The sequence below is a fragment of the Leopardus geoffroyi genome, chromosome E2, assembly GCF_018350155.1.
Source record: "Leopardus geoffroyi isolate Oge1 chromosome E2, O.geoffroyi_Oge1_pat1.0, whole genome shotgun sequence".
In the NCBI taxonomy this organism is placed as follows: domain Eukaryota; kingdom Metazoa; phylum Chordata; class Mammalia; order Carnivora; family Felidae; genus Leopardus; species Leopardus geoffroyi.
The window spans coordinates 43,683,904-43,702,963 of record NC_059335.1 but is presented as its reverse complement, the minus strand read 5'-3'; the positions used below and the strand labels follow the sequence as shown (position 1 = coordinate 43,702,963).

Sequence of the window (19,060 nt, the reverse complement as noted above, 5' to 3'; positions counted from 1 at the left end):
ATCCAGGTTTCCTCTGGCACATGGATAAAATGTCCTGCTTTATTTTCATTCCAAACTGTCTCACGTCAAAACTTAAGAGTACTTGATTGACCAGAGATGAGCAGACTTATACACTTGACTGACAACCAAGTTTACTCAGCACCCAAGCCATAGAATTTTTTTAAAGTTTATTTACTTATTTTGAAAGAGAAAGAGAGGTGGAGAAAGAGGGAGAAAGAGAGAATCCCAAGCAGGCTCTGCACTGTCAGCACAGAGCCTGATGCTGGCTTCGATTTCATGAACTGTGAGATTATGACCTGAACTGAAATCAAGAGTCAGATGCTTAACCAACTGAGGCACCTAGGCACCCCCAAGCCATAGAATTCTTACAGATGGGCTTCTCTGCTTTGATTTAATAAATTCAGTTAAACACTTGCTTTCTACTCAAACCAGATTAAATTCATAAGTACTAGTGTACAAGCCTGAATATGGTTCGATTTATAAAGTAGTTTTGGGGTGCCTGGGTGGGTCAGTTGAGCCTCCAACTTTGGCTCAGGTCATTATCTCATGGTTCATGGGTTCAGGCCTTGCATCAGGCTCATTGCTGTCAGCATGGACCTTGCTTTGGATCCTCAGTACCCTTTTCTTTCTGCCCTTCCCCAGCTCACGTTCTCTCTCTCAAAAATAAATTAAATAAATAAATAAAAAGCAGAGTCTTGGGGCCCTGGGTGGCTCAGTCCGTTAAGCATCTGACTCTTGATTTTGGCTCAGGTCATGATCTCACAGTTCCTGGGATCGGGCTCTGCCCTGACAGCGTAGAGCCTGCTTGGGATTCTCTCTCCCTCTCAGCCCCTCCCCCACTTACACAAGTTCTCACTCTTTCTCTTAAAATAAATAAATAAACGTTAAAAAAAGTTTTTTTTTTTAATAAAAAGCAGAGTCTTGCAGTCAAAGTGTAGCTCCAAAGATAATGAGTGGACCTACCAAGATGCCCATGTATACCCCATCCTCTGTAGCACATGCAAATCCAGCCACTGCATGCAAATACCAGACTTGGGTATAAAAACAATGACACATTTCAATCAACACTCACCCTCTAGATTCTCCAGAAAGGAGCTGGACATGAGAGCTCACTGTGGTTAGGCCATTTCTCTGCTGAACCTGATGGCTGGTGTTCCAAGTCAGACATAAACTGGTCTGTGTCAAAGAAGACAACATCACTACTGAATGGAACAAACCAGAAAGTAACTTAATCTACTACATGCCCAGCCTGTTTTTTCTATAATAGAGGAATTTAATCATCCTTTGTCTGTCAATCACTACATAAAATGGCTCACCAAATTACATTAGATAATATAAATATTGGAGTCTAGAGAATTTAGGTAATGGCTGATTGATTTCCTAAAATTAAAAGGGCAATAATTTTAAAGGTCATGATGATGGTTTCAGCAATTTTATTTTATTTTTATTTATTTATTTTTTAAGCAAACTCTACCTCCAACATGGGGCTCGAAATCATGACCCCAAGATGAAGAGTCACATACTCTACTGAATGAGTAAGCCAGGTGCCCCATTTTCTGCAATCTTATATGACATATTTAGTTTTAAACAAAATAGTTTATATTATATTGGATATTAGTAGTTCCCAAATACTTGCCCAAGGCTACATCAAAATTATCACTTAATAAAAACAGAAACTCCTGGGTTCCACTTTAGGCCACAGAATCAAAATGTGTAAGGGCAGAAGCCCTAAAAACTTCATGCACAGGTAAATTTAGGGGTCATGGAGGAATATTTTTTAAACTAAAGTGCACATTTATTTGCAAGATTATGAAATCAATTCAGCAAGTTGAGATCAGTATCTTTTTAAAAAGAAATAGAACAAAACAGAACATAGTAGGCTGCATCTTCTTTAATAAGAGTTAAGAACTGGCCTTTGAGGGGCACCTGGGTGGTTCAGTTGGTTAAGCATCAAACTTTGGCCCAGGTATGATCTCATGGCTTGTGGGTTTGAGCCCCATGCTGGGCTCTGTGCTAACAGCCTGGAGCCTGCTTCAGATTCTGTCTCCCTCCCTCTGTCTCTCCCCTGCTTGTGCACTGCCCCTCTCTCTCTCTCTCAAAAATAAATAAACATTAAAAAGAATTTAAAAAAAATAACTGGCCTTTGAGACTTTCATGTTAGTTGTATATATATTTTTGTTTGTTATGTACTAGGTCATGCTATAAAACTTACTTTTTTAATGTTTATTTTTGAGAGAGAGAGCATGAGCAGGGGAAGGGCAGAGAGAGAGGACAGAGGATCTGAAGTGGGCTCTGCTCTGACGGCACCAAGCCTGACGTGGGGCTCGAACTCATGAATTGTGAGATCATGACCTGAGCTGAAGTCAGACACTCAAATGACTGAGCCACCCAGGTGCCCCAAACTTACTTCTTATTGTAGGAAGCTATCCAAAATGTTTAAAAATGTTTAAAAGTCACTGTAGTCAAGAAGAGTCACCACTGGTCAGTTTTGTGATAATGGCTGACACATTCAGATGGCCAGTTAGAGAGCCCCAACACAAGGGATGAGAAGCCTCTTCCTTTGGCCTCTAAGGATTTATTTTTAGCCGTTGTTTGCTCAACTTCAAGCAAAAGCACCTAACCTTTTAGATTCTAGAAGAATGCTTATTTTATCTTAGCAGAGGAGAATCTGTATATAGTCTCTGTGAATAATAATTAATACCCTTGTCTTAGGTTGATAAAGGAGGTAAAATAAAGGAGGAGGCAATCTGTGCAAAATGCAGCCTTAATTAAGAAGTCAAAACAAAACACAAAAGCCAGAAATTCTTCGTGTTTACAGGCAAAATTTTCCTAAGCTTATTACTAAACTTGAGATCATTCACCAAGTTTTCAAAGAGGATTTAAGGATTACAGTATATGTGAAATATTTTATTTATTTTTTAAAATGTTTATTTTTGAGAGAGAGAGAGAGAGAGAGAGAGAACACAAGGAAGAGGCAGAAAGGGAGTTGGAGGATCTGAAGCGGCTCTGTGCTGGCAGCAGAGAGAGTGATGCAGGGCTCAAACTTACAAACTGTGAGATCGTGACCTGAGCCAAAGTCCACCCAAGCGCCCCATGTGAAGTATTTTAGAGACTGAATATGTATAGTCAAAAGTCTCCTTTCTGTGGATGCCCAATCTCCACAACTGAATCCTCCAAAACAGACATGAAGGTATAGACCATGTGATTCAAGGTACAGTAGCACATAAATAAGAAGAAAGAAGCCCAGGAACAAAGCTAAGAGGCCAACAGATCCTAGTGACTTCTATGAGTTGGTTTATGCAATGGTAGTTTCATACTGTGCTTATGGAAAGCTGTCCTTAAGACAGCTTTCTATTTCTTGAAACATTGTTGACAGATTCAAAAAATACCTGATTCGTTTTTTCCTATCACAAAAACTTTGACAAAACTCTTGAAGAAGAATTAGCATCGATCCTCTCTTAAACTCTTCCAAAAGATTAAAGAAGAGGGAATACTTCCTACTCATTCCAAGGTCAACATTACTGATGCCAAAGCTAGACAAAGACACTACAAGTAAAGAAAACTACACAATACACCCTATGAATACAGATGCAAAACTCCTCAACAAATACTAACAAACCGAATTCAGTAGTATATTAAAAGTACTATAGCAAAAATGAACTATTGGGACCTCATCAAAATAAAAAGCTTCTGCACAGCAAAGGAAACAATCAGCAAAACTAAAAGGCAACCGACAGAATGGGAGAAGATACGTGCAAAGGACCTATCAGATAAAGGGTTAGTATCCAAAATCTATAAAGAACTTATCAAACTCAACGCCCACAAAACAAATAATCCAGTGAAGAAATGGGCGAAAGACATGAATAGACACTTTTCCAAAAAAAACCATCCAGATGGCCAACCAACACATGAAAAAATGCTCAACATCACTCATCATCAGGGAAATATAAATCGAAACCACAATGAAATACCACCTCACACCTGTCAGAAAAGCTAACGTTAACAACTCAGTCAACAACAGATGTTGGCGAGGATACGGAGAAAGAGGATCTCTTGCATTCCTGGTGGGAATACAAGCTGGTATAGCCACTCTGGAAAACAGTATGGAGGTTCCTCAAAAAATTAAAAATAGAACTACCCTACAGGTATGCTGTTTCCAAGGGACACATGCACCCCAATGTTAATAGCAGCACTATCAACAATAGCCAAAGTATGGAAGGAGCCCAAATGTCCCATCGATGGATGAATGGATAAAGAAGATGTGGTATATATACAATGGAGTATTACTCAGCTATCAAAAAGAATGAAATCTTGCCGTTTGCAACTACGTGGATGGAACTAGAGGGTCTTATGCTAAGCAAAATTAGTCAGTCAGAGAAAGACAAATATCCTACCACTTCATTCATATGAGGACTTTAAGACACAGAACAGATGAACATAAGGGAAGGGAAGCAAAAATAATATAAAAACAGAGAGGGGACAAAACAGAAGAGACTCTTAAATATGGAGAACAAACAGAGGGTTACTAGAGGAGTTGTGGGAGGGGAGATGGGCAAGGGGCATTAAGGAATCTACTCCTGAAATCATTGCTAAACTATATACTAACTAATTTGGATATAAGTTAAAAAAATAAAATTAAAAAAAAAGTACTATACATCAAGGCCAAGTGAGATTTATTCTCAGAATGCAAAGATGGTTCAGGATATGCAAGGCAACAAATGTAATTTACTATGTATTATTAGAATGAAGGATAAAACATTACAGATGATCTCAACTGACACAGAAGAAGCATCTGACAAAATTCAATTCACTTTCAAGATAAAAAAATACCCAATAAACTAGGACTAGCAGGGAATTTCCCCCACATGATAAAAAGGCCATACATGACACGTCATACTCAGTGGTGAAAGACTGAAAGTTTTTTCCCTGAGATTAAGAACATGATAAGGATGTCCACTTTTGCCACTTCAATTCAAAACAATACTAGAATTTCCAGCCAGAGCAATTAGGCTAAAGAAATTTTTTAAAGGCATACAAATTGGAAAGGAAGAGGTAAAATTATCTCTGTTCACAAATGATGTGATCTTACACAGAGAAAGCTTGAAAGAATCAACATATAAAAAATATTAGCATTAATAAACTAAGTCAGTAGTTATAGGATATAAAATCAACAGACAATATTGAGTTGTATTTTATACACTTTCAATGAACAACCAAGAAGGAAATTTAAAAATCAATTCCATTTACAATAACATCAAAAAGAATAAAATATTTAGGAATTAGCCAAGGAGGAATAGGATTTGTACACTGAAAACTAAACATTGGTGGAAGAAATTAAGGTTTCTAAATAAATGGAAAACATCCCATGTTCGTGGATTGGGAGACTAATATTTTTAAGATGATAATATTACCCAATATTCAGATTCAATTTGTTGTTCCAAGTACAGATTCAATTTGTTAGCAATTCCTAACAAAATCACAATACCATCTTTACAAAAATAGAAAAACCAATCCAGAAATTCATATGGAATCTCAAAGAACCAAGAAGAGCCAAAACAGTTTTGAAAATAAGAACAAAGATAGAAGGGTCTCATTTCCTGATTTCAAAACTTACTACAAAGGTACAGTAATCAAAACAACATGATACTGGCATAAGGACATATGTACACACCAAAGGAACAGGGAGGCCAGAAACAAATCCTCACAATATATGTTCAGTTCATTTTCAAACATTCAATGGGGAAAAGGCAAGTCTTTTTAACACACAATACATGTTTCCACTGGATATCCACATGTAAAAGAATGGAAGCTGGACTCCTATTTCACTCCATACACAAAGTTAACTCAAAATAGATCAGAGACTTAAGAGCTAATATTATAAAACTCTTGGGGCATCTGGGTGGCTCAGCTGGTTGAGGGTCCGACTTGATTTCAGCTCAAGTCATGATCTCATGGTTCATGAGATTGAGCCCCACCTTGGCTTCTCCACTGACAGTGTGGAGCATGCTTGAAATTCTCTCTCCTTCTCTCTTTCTCTCTCTCTCTCTCTCTCTGCCCCTCCCCTGCTCACATGCTGTCTCTCAAACATTAAAAAATTTTTTAAACATTGCATCATTAAAATAATAAATAATAAAAAATAATAACAAAATAAATAATAAATTTAAAAATAAAATATATAATATAATAATAAAATATATAATAAAAACAATAATACTTATAATTATTAAAATAATATTTTTTAAAAAATAATAATAAAATTATAAAACTCTTAGAAGAAGAAAACATGGGGTAAATAAATCTTCATGACCCTGGAGATTTAAATAGAACTCTAAAAGCACTGGCAATAAAAGAAAACAAAGATTACAAGGACTTCATCAAAATTAAAAACCTCAAAGGACACTATCATGAGTGGAGAGAGGGGCACTTAGTTGGCTTAGTCAGTAGAGCACAGTGCGGCTCTTGATCTCTGGGTTGTGAGTTCAAGCCCCAAACTAGCTGTAGAGATTAAAAATTTTTTTTAAAAATCTTAAAAAAAATAAAAAGAGAGTGAAGAGAGAGCACAAAGAGTGGGAGAAAATTTTTGTAAATAATACATCAAGTAAGAGATGAGTATCCAAAATGTATCAAGAACTCCTACAACTCAACAACAAAAAAACAATGAGAAAATGAGATTTGACTGTTTTCCCAGAGAACAAATAGAAATGGTTAAACAAGACCATGAGAAGAAAAAAAAGAAAGAAAGAAAGAAGGAAAGAAAGAAAGAGAGAAAGAAAGAAAAGCTTATGAAAAGGTGCCTAGCATCATTAGTTACTAGGGAAATGCAAATCAAAATCAGAAAGAGATACCACTTAATATCCATTCAGTATGGCTATTATTATTTTAAAATGGAAATTAGTAAGTGCTGGCAAGGATGTAGAGCAATTCGAACCCTCAATACACTGTAAATGTAAAATGGTGCAACCACTGTGGGAAAAACACCAATTTCTCAAAAAGTTGAACAAAGAATTTCCATATAACCCAACAATTCCACTCCTAAGTACCCAAAAGAATTGAAAAGAGAGATTCAAAGAGATACTTGCACACCAATGTTCACAGCAGAGTTATTCACAACAGTCAAAAGGTAGAGACGAATGTCATTCAACAGATGAGTGGATAAACAGTATGTGATTATACATAAAATGTTAATATTATTTATTCATAAAAAGGAAAGAAATTCTGATATATGCTTACAACATGGCTAAACTGTGGATACATTATGCCAAGTGAAATAAGCCAAACATTAAAAGGACAAAAGTTGTATGATTCCACTATTTACATGAGATACCTTGACCAGGTAAAGTCATAGAAACAGAAAGTAGAAGTTACCACAGGCTGGAGGTGGGGAGAATGAGAGGTGGGGAGAACTGCTTAATGGGTACAGAATTGTTGTTTAGAGTGAGGGAAAAGTTCTCAAGATAGCGGTGACAGTTACATCATACTGTGAACGTACTTAATGCTACCAACCTGTACACTTAAAATGCTAAATTTTTGGTTATGTACATTCTACCACATTAAAAAACATTTCAAACACAAATCTTGGGTTTTCTCATAGGAAAACACTGTATGAAAAGACTGAATTAGGTTTTCACAGCTCTAACCATTAACTCAAAGCAAGACCTGACAGATGTAACTTCCTCTTACCATTTTAAAATCTGGAATACAGAATTTGTTCCTTTTCATCTCAAAGTTTTAACAAGTTAACTATTTACAAATCCTGGGGTGCCTGGGTTAAGCATCTGACTTCAGCTCAGGTTATGATCTCACAGTTCGTGAGTTCAAGTCGCACATCGGGTTCTCTGATGTGAGTGGACAGCCTGCATCGGGATCCTCTGTCTTCCTTGCTCTCTGCTTCTCCCCTGCTCACATGCACTCTCTCCCTCAAAAATAAATAAACATTAAATAAATAAATATTTACAAATCCTGAAATATGTTTGTGGAAAGATGAGCAAAATTTCCTACTTGTCCAAGCTGCCTCTCCACTTGACTAAGCTGCTTTCTTTACCCACCTAATCAATATATAGACATTTCTGGTTTATACAAACAAGCCATGGCCTGGTGGGCATGTAAAAATAAAGGCTTTGGAACGCTAGTTTCATCCTTTACAGTAATGGTGACCCAAAGGAAGTCATTTAATCTCTGTGAATCTGTTTACTTATTTACTCAAAGAAGGTAGAATCTCCTGAAAGGTATGTGCAGTCACTCTACAACATTATAAAGAAACACAATTATAATATACTTAGATTGATAAAAGCAAGACAAGTAACTTATCACTTAGTGACCTCATCTAGTGTCATGGCTTCAAATACCATCTGCATGCCCTCAACTCTCAAATTTGTATCTTTAGTCTAAAACTCACTTCCAAACTCTAGACTCATTCATCCAACTGAGTACTTGATTTCTCTACTTGAATGTTCAACAAGTATCTTAAACGCAACACAACCAAAACTGAACACCTGATCTTTCTCCAAAGCTTGCTTCATCTATAGCCTTCCCCATACCAGGTGATGGCAACTCCATCTTTCCAGTTTCTCAGAAACAAAACAAAACAAAACAACCCTTGGTATCATCTTTAACTTTTTCTCTCATACTTTATATGGAATCTGTCAGGAAATGCTATTGGCTTTGTCTTTAAAATACATCCAAAATCAGGCCATTTGAAGACCGCTTATTTCACCACCAGTCTAAAACATCATTTCTGGCCTAGATTACTACAATAGCATTTTACCTGGCCTCCTTGTTGCTGCCCTTGCTTCCCTACAGTCTTTTTTCTAACCAGGATCAATTTCTCAGACATTCCACCAAAATAAATTCCTGATCAATTAAAGATTTACAACATCATAGAAGCTATGGGAGACAAATGATTTATAAGTTATATAAATGCAAAAAAAAATCTTTATGTAAAGAATTCATGTTACCTTGGGGAAAAACTTTTGCCAACTCCTAGCTCAATGAGGTAAGGAACCTAAGACATAAAGAGCTTCTATATTCTATAAGTGAGTAAGAAAGGATTAATAATCAAATAGAAAAGTAAATAAATACTATCAGAGATCAAAGATTTGTGACAAAGATTTTCTCTTAAGCACATGAGAAGGTACACAAATCTTACTCCTAAATGAAGTGTAAACTAAAATTATACTGAGAAGCAGGTACCAGGGTGGCTTAGTGGGGTAACATCCGACTCTCGATTTTGGCTCAGGCCACTATCTCACAGTTGGTGAGATCGAGCCCCACATCAGGCTCTGCACAGAGCCTGCTTAGGAGTCTAACTCTCCCTCGCTCTCTGCCCCCCCCCCCCACTTGTGCACACTTATGTGTGCACTCTCTCTTACTCAAAATAAACTAAAAAAAAATTGTATCAAGAAACTATTTTCCACTTATCCCACTGGCAAATAAGATGTCTGACAGCAGAATGTGCTGGTGAAGATACTCTCTTACAATGACAGTGGCAATGTAAAAAAAATTTTTTTAAGTGACGTGCCACATTTTTTTTAAAGTTTTATTTATTTGAGAGAGACAAAGACAGTGCAAGTGGGGAAGGAACAGAAAGAGAGAGGGAAAGAGAATCCCAAGCAGGCTCCATGCTGCCAGCACAGAGCCTGACTCAGGGCTTGAACTCACGAAACTGTGAGATCATGACCTGAGCCGAAACCAAGAGTTGGACGCTTAACCAACTGAGCCACCTAGGTGCCCTATAAATTGGTAAAATTTTTATGAAAGACAACCTGGCAATCTTTCTCAAAACACTTCTAGGAATTTATCATATATACAAACATACACAGATGTCTATAAAAAGGTAGGAAATGAAATTTGTAAAAAATTATTTATTATATTTATTAAATAGATAAAAGTACAGTTCTGAAAAATGTCCAAGAGTTAACATATAGGAAAAGCAAAATGCTGAACAATATACATACTATACTAGTAAAAATAAGGAAAAAATGTACACAATTGCTTATGAATGCATAAAATACCCCTTTGGTAACAGCCAAGCAATTGGTAACCCAACTGTCCATACAGAGGACAATTAGGTACCTAGGAGAGAGAATTTTCACTATGTACTTTGTTGTACCTTTAGCATTTTTTTTTTTTTTTTTTGAGAGAGAGAGAGAGAGAGAGAATGTGCCCAAGTGAGGAAGGGGCAGAGAGAGAGAGAGAGAGAGAGAGAGAGAAGGAGGGCTCACGGGCTCGTGTTCACATGATGTGGGACTTGAGCTCACCCGAAGTGGGGCTCATGCTCACCCAATGTGGGATTCGAACTCATGAACTGTGACATCATGACCAGAGCCAAAGTCAGATGCTTAACGACTGAGCCACCCAGGCACCCTAAAACTCCCATTCTACATAAAACCATCTACAGATGCTTTTAAATACACAATATGATTATAAGGGACTTAATTTATTATGATTCTTATAGATGTAAAGCTAGATTGCCTGTACCCAACACTCTCAACCCTACCCTATCTTCCACCAGAACTTAAAGAGTTTCATACTTTTCTTCCTGACCAGATAGACAGGCTAACGGTAGGTAATGTAAAAAAACAAACAGACAAAAAAAAAAAAACAAAACAAAACACCTTTTTAAAAACCTTTTTTTTTTTTTTTCAACGTTTATTTATTTTTGGGACAGAGAGAGACAGAGCATGAACGGGGGAGGGGCAGAGAGAGAGGGAGACACAGAATCAGAAACAGGCTCCAGGCTCTGAGCCATCAGCCCATAGCCTGATGCGGGGCTCGAACTCACGGACCGCGAGATCGTGACCTGGCTGAAGTCGGACGCTTAACCGACTGCGCCACCCAGGCGCCCCTTAAAAACCTTTTTAAAATCAGGTATCTTCAAACAGAGAAAAGCTGTTTGAGTATATTTAATCTATGTTTTATCAAAAGCTAAGATCCATGGCAAGAGGTTAACCCTGCCACACAAAGCCACAGAACTATCAATTCCCACCAAACCATAAAAAGCTGAACTGGTCAGCCTAAAATTATTTCTTTCACTTAAAAATATTTTTCTCTTTGTGAATGATCCATCTCCAAAGGAACTCAAAAACAAGATATAAATTTTAAAACATAACACATTTTTAGACACTGGTTTTGTATCTTACACATGGAAGACACAAGGAAGTTACAATTTTTTGTTTTTGAATGTTTATTTTTGAGAGAAAGAGAGAGCGCATGTGCACAGGAGTGCAAGTGGGGGAGGGGCAGAGAGAGGGGGACAGAGGATCTGAAGCAGACTCTGTGCTGACAGCAGCAAACCCCATGTGGGGCTTGAATTCACAAACCACAAGATCATGACTTGACCCAAAGTCAGACACTCAACTGATCAATTGACTGAGCCACCCAGGTGCCCCAAGAGTTACTATTTATTGTGTTTATAAAGGTGAGATTATAATCAATCATAGCTATTTCAGAAACCACTGAACTTTTGAGACAATCTAAATTTCAGGCAGACTTGGATTCAAATGCCAGTCCCAGCGTTTGTGGCCATATAACACTGGGAAAATAGTTAAGCTTTCTGAGCCACATCTCTAAAAATAAAGCTAATAATTCACTTTTCATAAATTGTTGGGAAGAACTAATGAGCTACTACTATACTACCAAAGAGCTCAAAAAATGATTATCAAGAAATAGTAACCATAATTCATTTTTTAAAGTGTATTTATTTTTGAAAAAGAACGAAAGCCCAAGTGGGGGAGGGACACAGAGAGAGGAGGACAGAGGATCTAATGCAGGCTCTGTGCTGACAGCAGAGAGCCCGATGCAGGGCTTGAACTCACGAACCATGAAATCATGCCCTGAGCCAAAGTCAGATACTTAACTGACTGAGCCACCCAGATGTCCCTCATTAATTATCTTTAAATATAGTTTTTTTTTAATGTTTATTTATTCTTGAGATAGAGACAGAGTGTGAACAGGGGAGGGGCAAAGAGAGAGGGAGACACAGAATCTGAAACAGGCTCCAGGCTCTGAGCTGTCAGCACAGAGCCTGATGCGGGGCTCGAACCCACGAACTGTGAGATCATGACCTGAGCCAAAGTCAGATGCTTAACCGACTGAGCCACCCAGGCACCCCTAAATATAATTCTTAAAGTTAACTCCTTTTGAAGGCTTTTTTATTTTTTATTTGAGAGAGAGAGAGAGTGTGTGTGTGAGCAGGGGAGAGGGGCAGAGGGAAGGGGATTGAGGGAAGGAGAGAGGGAGAGAGTGAGTCTTAAGCAGGCTCCACACTCAACACAGAGCCCCACTTGGGGCTAGATCCCATGACCCTGGGATAATGATATGAGCTGAAATCAAGAGTCAGGTGCTCAACTGACTGAGCCACCCAGGCAGGCACCCTTTTGAAGTCTTTTGATATGCTGTGATATATGCCAGTTATTTAGTGGTATGTACAAATTTGTGTCAAGTTGATTCAAAGAAAAATTTTTGTTCGAATGGAGTACAGTTAATTTGTGTCTATGAAGATATACAGACACACTTGACATAAGAAATAAAAGATCTTTTCTGGGGCACCTGGGTGGCTCAGTCGGTTGAGCGTCCAACTTAGGCTAAGGTCATGATCTCACGGTTTGTGGGTTTGAGCCCTGCGTCAGGATCTGTGCTGACAGCTCGGAGCCTGGAACCTGCTTTGGATTCTGTGTCTCCTTCCCTCTCTGCCCCTCTTCCACTTATGCTCTGTCTCTGTCTCTCAAAAAAAATAAATATGAAAAAATAAATAAATAAATAAATAAATAAATAAATAAATAAAAGATCTCAAATGCTTGCAGTTGCTTCATTGGTTCTGAAATTAAACTTTCTTATCATATGTCTAAGAGTTGCTATGTCTAAGGTCCTGAATCCCCATCATGGTCTGTTCTGTATGAGCCACTATCCAAAGCCTACCTGGGCATTATTTATGGAACTTTCCTACCTCTGGAATTATTCATCATAAATATGTTTGATGTTCAGGAGTACATGCATGCTTCCTACACGAGGACTCATGAGTTATCCAGAGTCCCAGTTAAAGGAGAAAGTTCAGGGGCACCTGGGTGGCTCAGTCAGTTAAGCGTCCTACTTCGGCTCAGGTCATGATCTCGCAGTCTGTGAGTTCAAGCCCTGCATCGAGCTCTGTGCTGACAGCTCAGAGCCTGGAGCCTGCCCTGGATTCTGTGTCTCCCTCTCTCTCTGACCCTCCCCCGTTCATGCTCTATCTCTGTCTCAAAAACAAATAAACGTTAAAAAAAAAAATTAAAGGAGAAAGTTCAGTACATTCTACCTCCCTTTTACCTCAGTGCCCCAAAGTGATTAAATACCTCATTTGTGGCCCATTCTCACCATTGGCTATGTATGGCTTTATTTCATTTTACTTAAATACAATAAACAGCAGTGAAATTAATATCCAACAGGTAGAAAAGAACACTGACAATATTTACCTCTGCTCCTCACACCAGCCTCTTGCTTTCTCCATCCTTAATCTTGTGTTTATCATTCCCTTGCTACTCAAAAGTAGGCACTTCTGCTTATCACTTATATACTGAACTGCAGTATCTGAGGTCACGTCTGGAGTTCCTGTTTACAGTCAAGTTAGTAATTGCCCTACATTTAGGATCAGCAAGTTATTGCACAGAGCCTGCAAGTGTCAGTGTCAGTTTTCACCACAGCAGTAGGTCAGGCTATATTTAACATGGAGCCTCTTCTCTGCTGAAAAGCTGCAGCTGCAGCTCTCTTAGTTTGTGAACAAAGGAGGATGAGTGGGAATTCAGGGACTCTAATGGAAAGCTGTAACGGGATTCAGCTCAATCAGAAATTAAATGGGCCTGTATTTAAAGGTCAAAGACAGTCTAGTTTAACAATACTATAATCTTAATTAAAATGCTTAAAACACACCTGTGACAATTTCTATATTTCCGTACTGTTTTAATATGTATCATTTGGTCCAAAGACTGGGACATACACCCTATAATGCACAGGAATTTTTAGGAAAAATAACAACTCCAGACATACAAACTGTAATATGTGAGTAAAAACTCACTGATAATTTTATAGATGTAGAGAGCACACTTTTTTAAAAATAGGAAATGTATTTTTTTTAATGTTTATTTTTGAGAGAGTGGGAGTGGGGGAAGGGTGGAGCGAGAACTCATGAACCATGAGAACATGACCTGAGCCAAAGTTGGATGCTCAACCGACTGAGCCACCCCGGCACACCAAGAGCAGAGTTTTCAAGCAGGGGCAATGGTACATTTAGGTAGCAAAGAAAAAAGAAGTAGCAAGAGTTTTGAACAATGTTCGAATTCGTTGAGTCAGTACATGTTACAAACTTCCAAGAGGACTTCTTGAAAGAAAACATCACTTGATAAAAATCAGTATTCTGTTGTTATTCCCCCGAAGATATGCTTTGAGGAGAGAGCCACTCTATGCTGAAATGGACTCTTCTAAGTATGGAATATGAGGGGCCAAAATCACTTCCATGAAACTGAAAAAGGATAATTGTAAAGTTTAGTCTTAGGTTCCAAAACCAACATATGCAAAAACCCAAGGGGTAGGGAGTGGGGAGAGAAAGGATGTGATTTAGCATTACTTATGACTCACTAAATCAACAGTAAGATGGAGCTAAGAAAATCCCCTGACCTCAGGCCATATTGATACAATAAAGACTTCTGAACAAGGAAGGTGATAGTCCCAATACACTCTGAGCTGGCTACAGTATGCTCCCCTCTGGATACTTCATAACAAAAAGGAATTAAAACACCAGGGTTAAGCAGAGGGTGGTGATGGTGCGGGAAAGGTGAAGTTGCTGGAGTGTTTTTAAGATGCGGAAAGAGATCAGATTTCACAAATGTGAAGGGCTATTACAAGAAGGATTAGGTTTGTTTTGCATGATTCCAGAGGCATCAGAGCCCACATAATAAGGGTAGCCAGAACTCAAAAGGCCCAGAGATGTTCCAAAGAAGGTAAAAAAGAAGAGACGAACAGGAATACAGTATCACTAAAGATACCAGAGTATGAACCCTGGTGTCAAAGAGGAGAGAGAACCGTAGTGTCAGAGTCTTTTAAAGTTCTTTTACAGTGAGAATTTAAAACTACCCTGGTCCCTCTCACAAACAGAAACTCTATGGAGAAAATGTCTGTTTCTTTCACATATTTGGCTTGCTCTACAGCAGCAGTCTCAATTCACAGACGGATAACAAGCATGAAAAACACCTAAAATACTGAAGCAGGAATCAGGAGACTTGGGTTTTAGTCGTCTTTTTTTTTTTTTTTTTTTTTTTTTTTTTTTAAAGAGAGTGAGAGCGTGAGAGTGGGGACAAGGGGCAGAGGAGGAGGAGAGAGAGTCGTAAGCAGGGTCCACATTCAGCACAAAGCCCAATGAGGCGCTCGAACCCACAACCCTGGGATCATGACCCGAGCTGAAATTGAGTGAGATGCTCAACCCAGAGTCACCCAGGTGCCCCGGGCTTTAGTCTTTATATGCTATTAACTGTGTGTTACCCTGAACGAAAACCTTAGGCTCTGTAAAACTCAGATTCTTCATCTATAAAATGAGAGAGCTGTATGAGAGGTATTTCTAGCTCCGTTAAGTCTTCAATTTCTGAGCTTAGGGGCACTAATATCTTCTCTATTAAATGTCACTAAATTTATAATGAAAAATTAAGATGTGAATGTCCACATTTCTAAAAGTCACAAGTAATGACTGAATGATTCTTGACTCCATCTTATTAAAAACTGCAAAATAGGGGTGCCTGGGTGGCTCACTCAGTTAAGCATCCAATTCTTGATTTCAGCTCAGGTCATGATCTCCCGGTTGGTGGGATCAAGCTCTGTGTCAGGCTCTGTACTGACAGCATGGAGCCTGCTTAGGATTCTCTCTCTCCCTCTCTTTCAAAATAAACATTTAAAAAATCGTAAAATAAAAAGGATATTTTATCTTTAATCTTTTAAAATCTCTAATGGGATTTTTTTTTAATGAGGGTTAAATAAATATAAAACAGAAATATGCTTAACACAAGTTATTAGGATTAGGGGCACCTGGGTAGCTCAGTGGGTTAACTACCCAACTCTTGTTGATTTCAGCTCAGGTCATGATCTCACAGTTCCTGAGTTTGAGCCCCGCATCAGGCTCTGTGCTGACAGTGCAGAACCTGTTTGAGATTCTCTTTCTCTCTCTCAAAAATAAGCAAACACTTTTTAAAATTTTTTTTTTTTCAACGTTTATTTATTTTTGGGACAGAGAGAGACAGAGCATGAACGGGGGAGGGGCAGAGAGAGAGGGAGACACAGAATCGGAAACAGGCTCCAGGCTCTGAGCCATCAGCCCAGAGCCTGACGCGGGGCTCGAACTCACGGACCGCGAGATCGTGACCTGGCTGAAGTCGGACGCTTAACCGACTGCGCCACCCAGGCGCCCCTAAGCAAACACTTTTTAAAAAGTTCTTAGGATTAGTATATTTAACTAGTATATTTAAGTATATTTAAACTAGTATATTTAAGTTTATTTAACTAGTATAATACTATTTAACTAGTATATTTAACTAGTATAATACAAATTAAGAAAAATTATTTGTGTCCTCTAGTTGTAGAGTAGAAATTAATATTTAACACAATATAGAAAAGTTAATATAAAATCTGAGCTTAGGCTAACTGCTAAGTTCACTTTAAGTGCTTCCAATCCTTTTTGGGATGTTTCATGGCTTCCTTTTAAAGGCAGCCAGAAAGGGGACATTAAAATGCTAGGAGTGCCAGGCCTATGAGATATGTTGTTGTTTTTCAATGACTTTATACTAAAACTTTGCAGAACTGTAGGGTTTTTTTTAAAACATTTAAAAAAATATTTTAATTTATTTTTGAGAGAGAGAGAGACAGAGTATGAGTGGGGGAGGAGCAGAGAGAGAGGGAGACACAGAATCCGAAGAAGGTTCCAGGCTCTAAGCTGTCAACACAGAGCCCAACGCGGGGCTTGAATTCATGAACCGTGAGATCATGACCTGAGCCAAAGTTGGACACTCGACTGGCTGAGCCACCCAGGTACCCTTGTAGGATTTTTTAAGTACCTAGAATTTTACCTTCAAAGGCAAATCAAAATAACATTATCAATGAGTTAGTTGGCAAATCTCTTACATCTAACAATTCAAGGTGCCCAGGACTGCATTTTCGTCCCTGCCCCCTTTAATTATTGCTAGCACCACTGAGGTTCTGTCAAGTCTCATGATAGGTGGCAAAGAATTCAATAGCCAGTCTTCATCCTCTGTAGGGCTACAATTTGGGAACTTTACTTGATTGTGTGGCTTATACAATGAATGGAGCAAAAATGAAGGTTTTTTTTTATACGTGCCCTCATAGGCCTCATCAGCAACACATTTTCACATATTCAAAAGGTGAAATAAAATTTTAACAAAACCTTTCTAGAAGGTTCCAATTTGTTGCCCCCAAAATATCACTCCATCTGTGATAGAGCAAGTTCCACCACCTTTGTCCTTTTTTGGTTCATTCGGAAAGAAAATGAGCTAGAATACACTTTGAGATGTGTTCAATGAATCTTGTGTCTTCAGTTCCATCACAAATGGGTGGTAGGTTATCATTCAAGGTCTCAACCCTTGTTTCAGGGATTAAAATTCTAAACATACACCCTAAAAGCATGATGAATAGTCTAAAACTGCTGCAAGAATGAATAGGTAACATTTTTAAAAGCCTATGTTCAATTGAAAATCTTTTACTTATTTCAAATCTGTTTTGCATCAAAGTAGAAGCCTCCTCTCTACCTGGTGCTCTAAAGTATGACACTTATGCCAGCTGTGCAGAAAAAGCACAGCAAGACACTTATACAAGAGCCATCAAGTACTCCCAATACAAACGTGACAGATCAGGTACAGTTGTGAATATGTGTTCATGTAGTGAAGTTCTGCACACATGTTCCTCTAGGAATTAAAAAAAGCTTGAGGGACCTTCTTTAGTAGAGTTCTAACCACCATGGCCTGCTGTTGCTGGAAGGCAGCTATACTGCTGCAAGAAAAAGACCAGAATGAAAAGATCTGATTCCAGTCTTAGCTCCTACTTAACAGTCGTGTGACCTTTAGAAAGCTCAATTCTTTAAATCATCACTATCTAGGTCAGAGACAGGATTAATAAGGATCAAATGAAATAATGAATAGGAAAATACTATTCAAATTGTAGGTGATACTTGAGTTTACACATATACAGTTGACTCCTGAATAACATGGGTTTGAATCATAAGAGTCCACTTACATGTGGATTTTTCACAGCACAGAACTGTAAATGTATTTTCTCTTCCTTATGATTATTTTTTCTTTTTTAAATTTTTAAAATGTTTACTTATTTTTGAGAGAAAGAGAGACAGAATGTGAGCCAGGGACAGGCAGAGCGAGAGAGGAACACAGAATCCATAGCAGGGTCCAGGCTCTGAGCTGTCAGCACAGAGCCTGATATGGGGCTCGAACTCACGAACTGTGAGATCATGACCAGAGCCAAAGTCGGATGCCCAACGGACTGAGCCACCCAGGTGCCCCTCCCTCTTCCTTATGATTTTCTTAGTAACACTTTCTTTTCTCTAGCTTACTTTACCATAAGAATATAATATAAAATATATATAACATACCAATATGTGTTAACTGTTTATGTTATCAGTAAGGCTTTCAATCAACTTTCAGTCAATAGTACACTATTACTAGTTAAGTTTTTGGGGAATTGACAGTTATATGTGGATATTTTGACTGAGTGAGGGTAGGTGCCCCTAACCCCCAAGTTGTTCAAGCGTCAACTGTATCTTATATTTACACACAAATTACCTGGCACATCCCCTTGTGTCTTTGAAAGCCATCTTTTACTATGCCATTTACCCACTGATAATCATGCTTTCCCAGACACAGCTGTTTCTGCTTATGTTGTCTGATTTGCCCTCTGATACTCATTTACTGAAAACATATACTCAATCCTCTAAGACTTGGCTCAAATATCATCTCCTCAGGGAACCTTTGCTGAATCCTTCTTCTTCCTTTTTTTTGAATAAGCTCTAGGCCTGATGTGGGGCTCA

The 19,060-nt window shown here is 38.3% G+C and overlaps 1 protein-coding gene across 5 annotated transcripts in view; it reads right to left on the bottom strand.

Annotated features, from left to right (window-relative positions):
• The window catches only part of NFATC3 (nuclear factor of activated T cells 3), a 138,844-nt gene that overhangs the window by 12,568 nt on the left and 107,216 nt on the right, over positions 1–19,060 (bottom strand). The window contains exon 10 of one of the 5 annotated variants that reach the window (XM_045443233.1): positions 1,073–1,176. The exons of the other annotated variants lie outside the window; for them this stretch is intronic. Within the exon in view, the coding sequence (XP_045299189.1) occupies positions 1,076–1,176 (101 nt within the window). The 3' untranslated portion in view covers positions 1,073–1,075. The remainder of the gene's footprint in view (positions 1–1,072; positions 1,177–19,060) is intronic. 5 annotated transcript variants of the gene reach the window in all.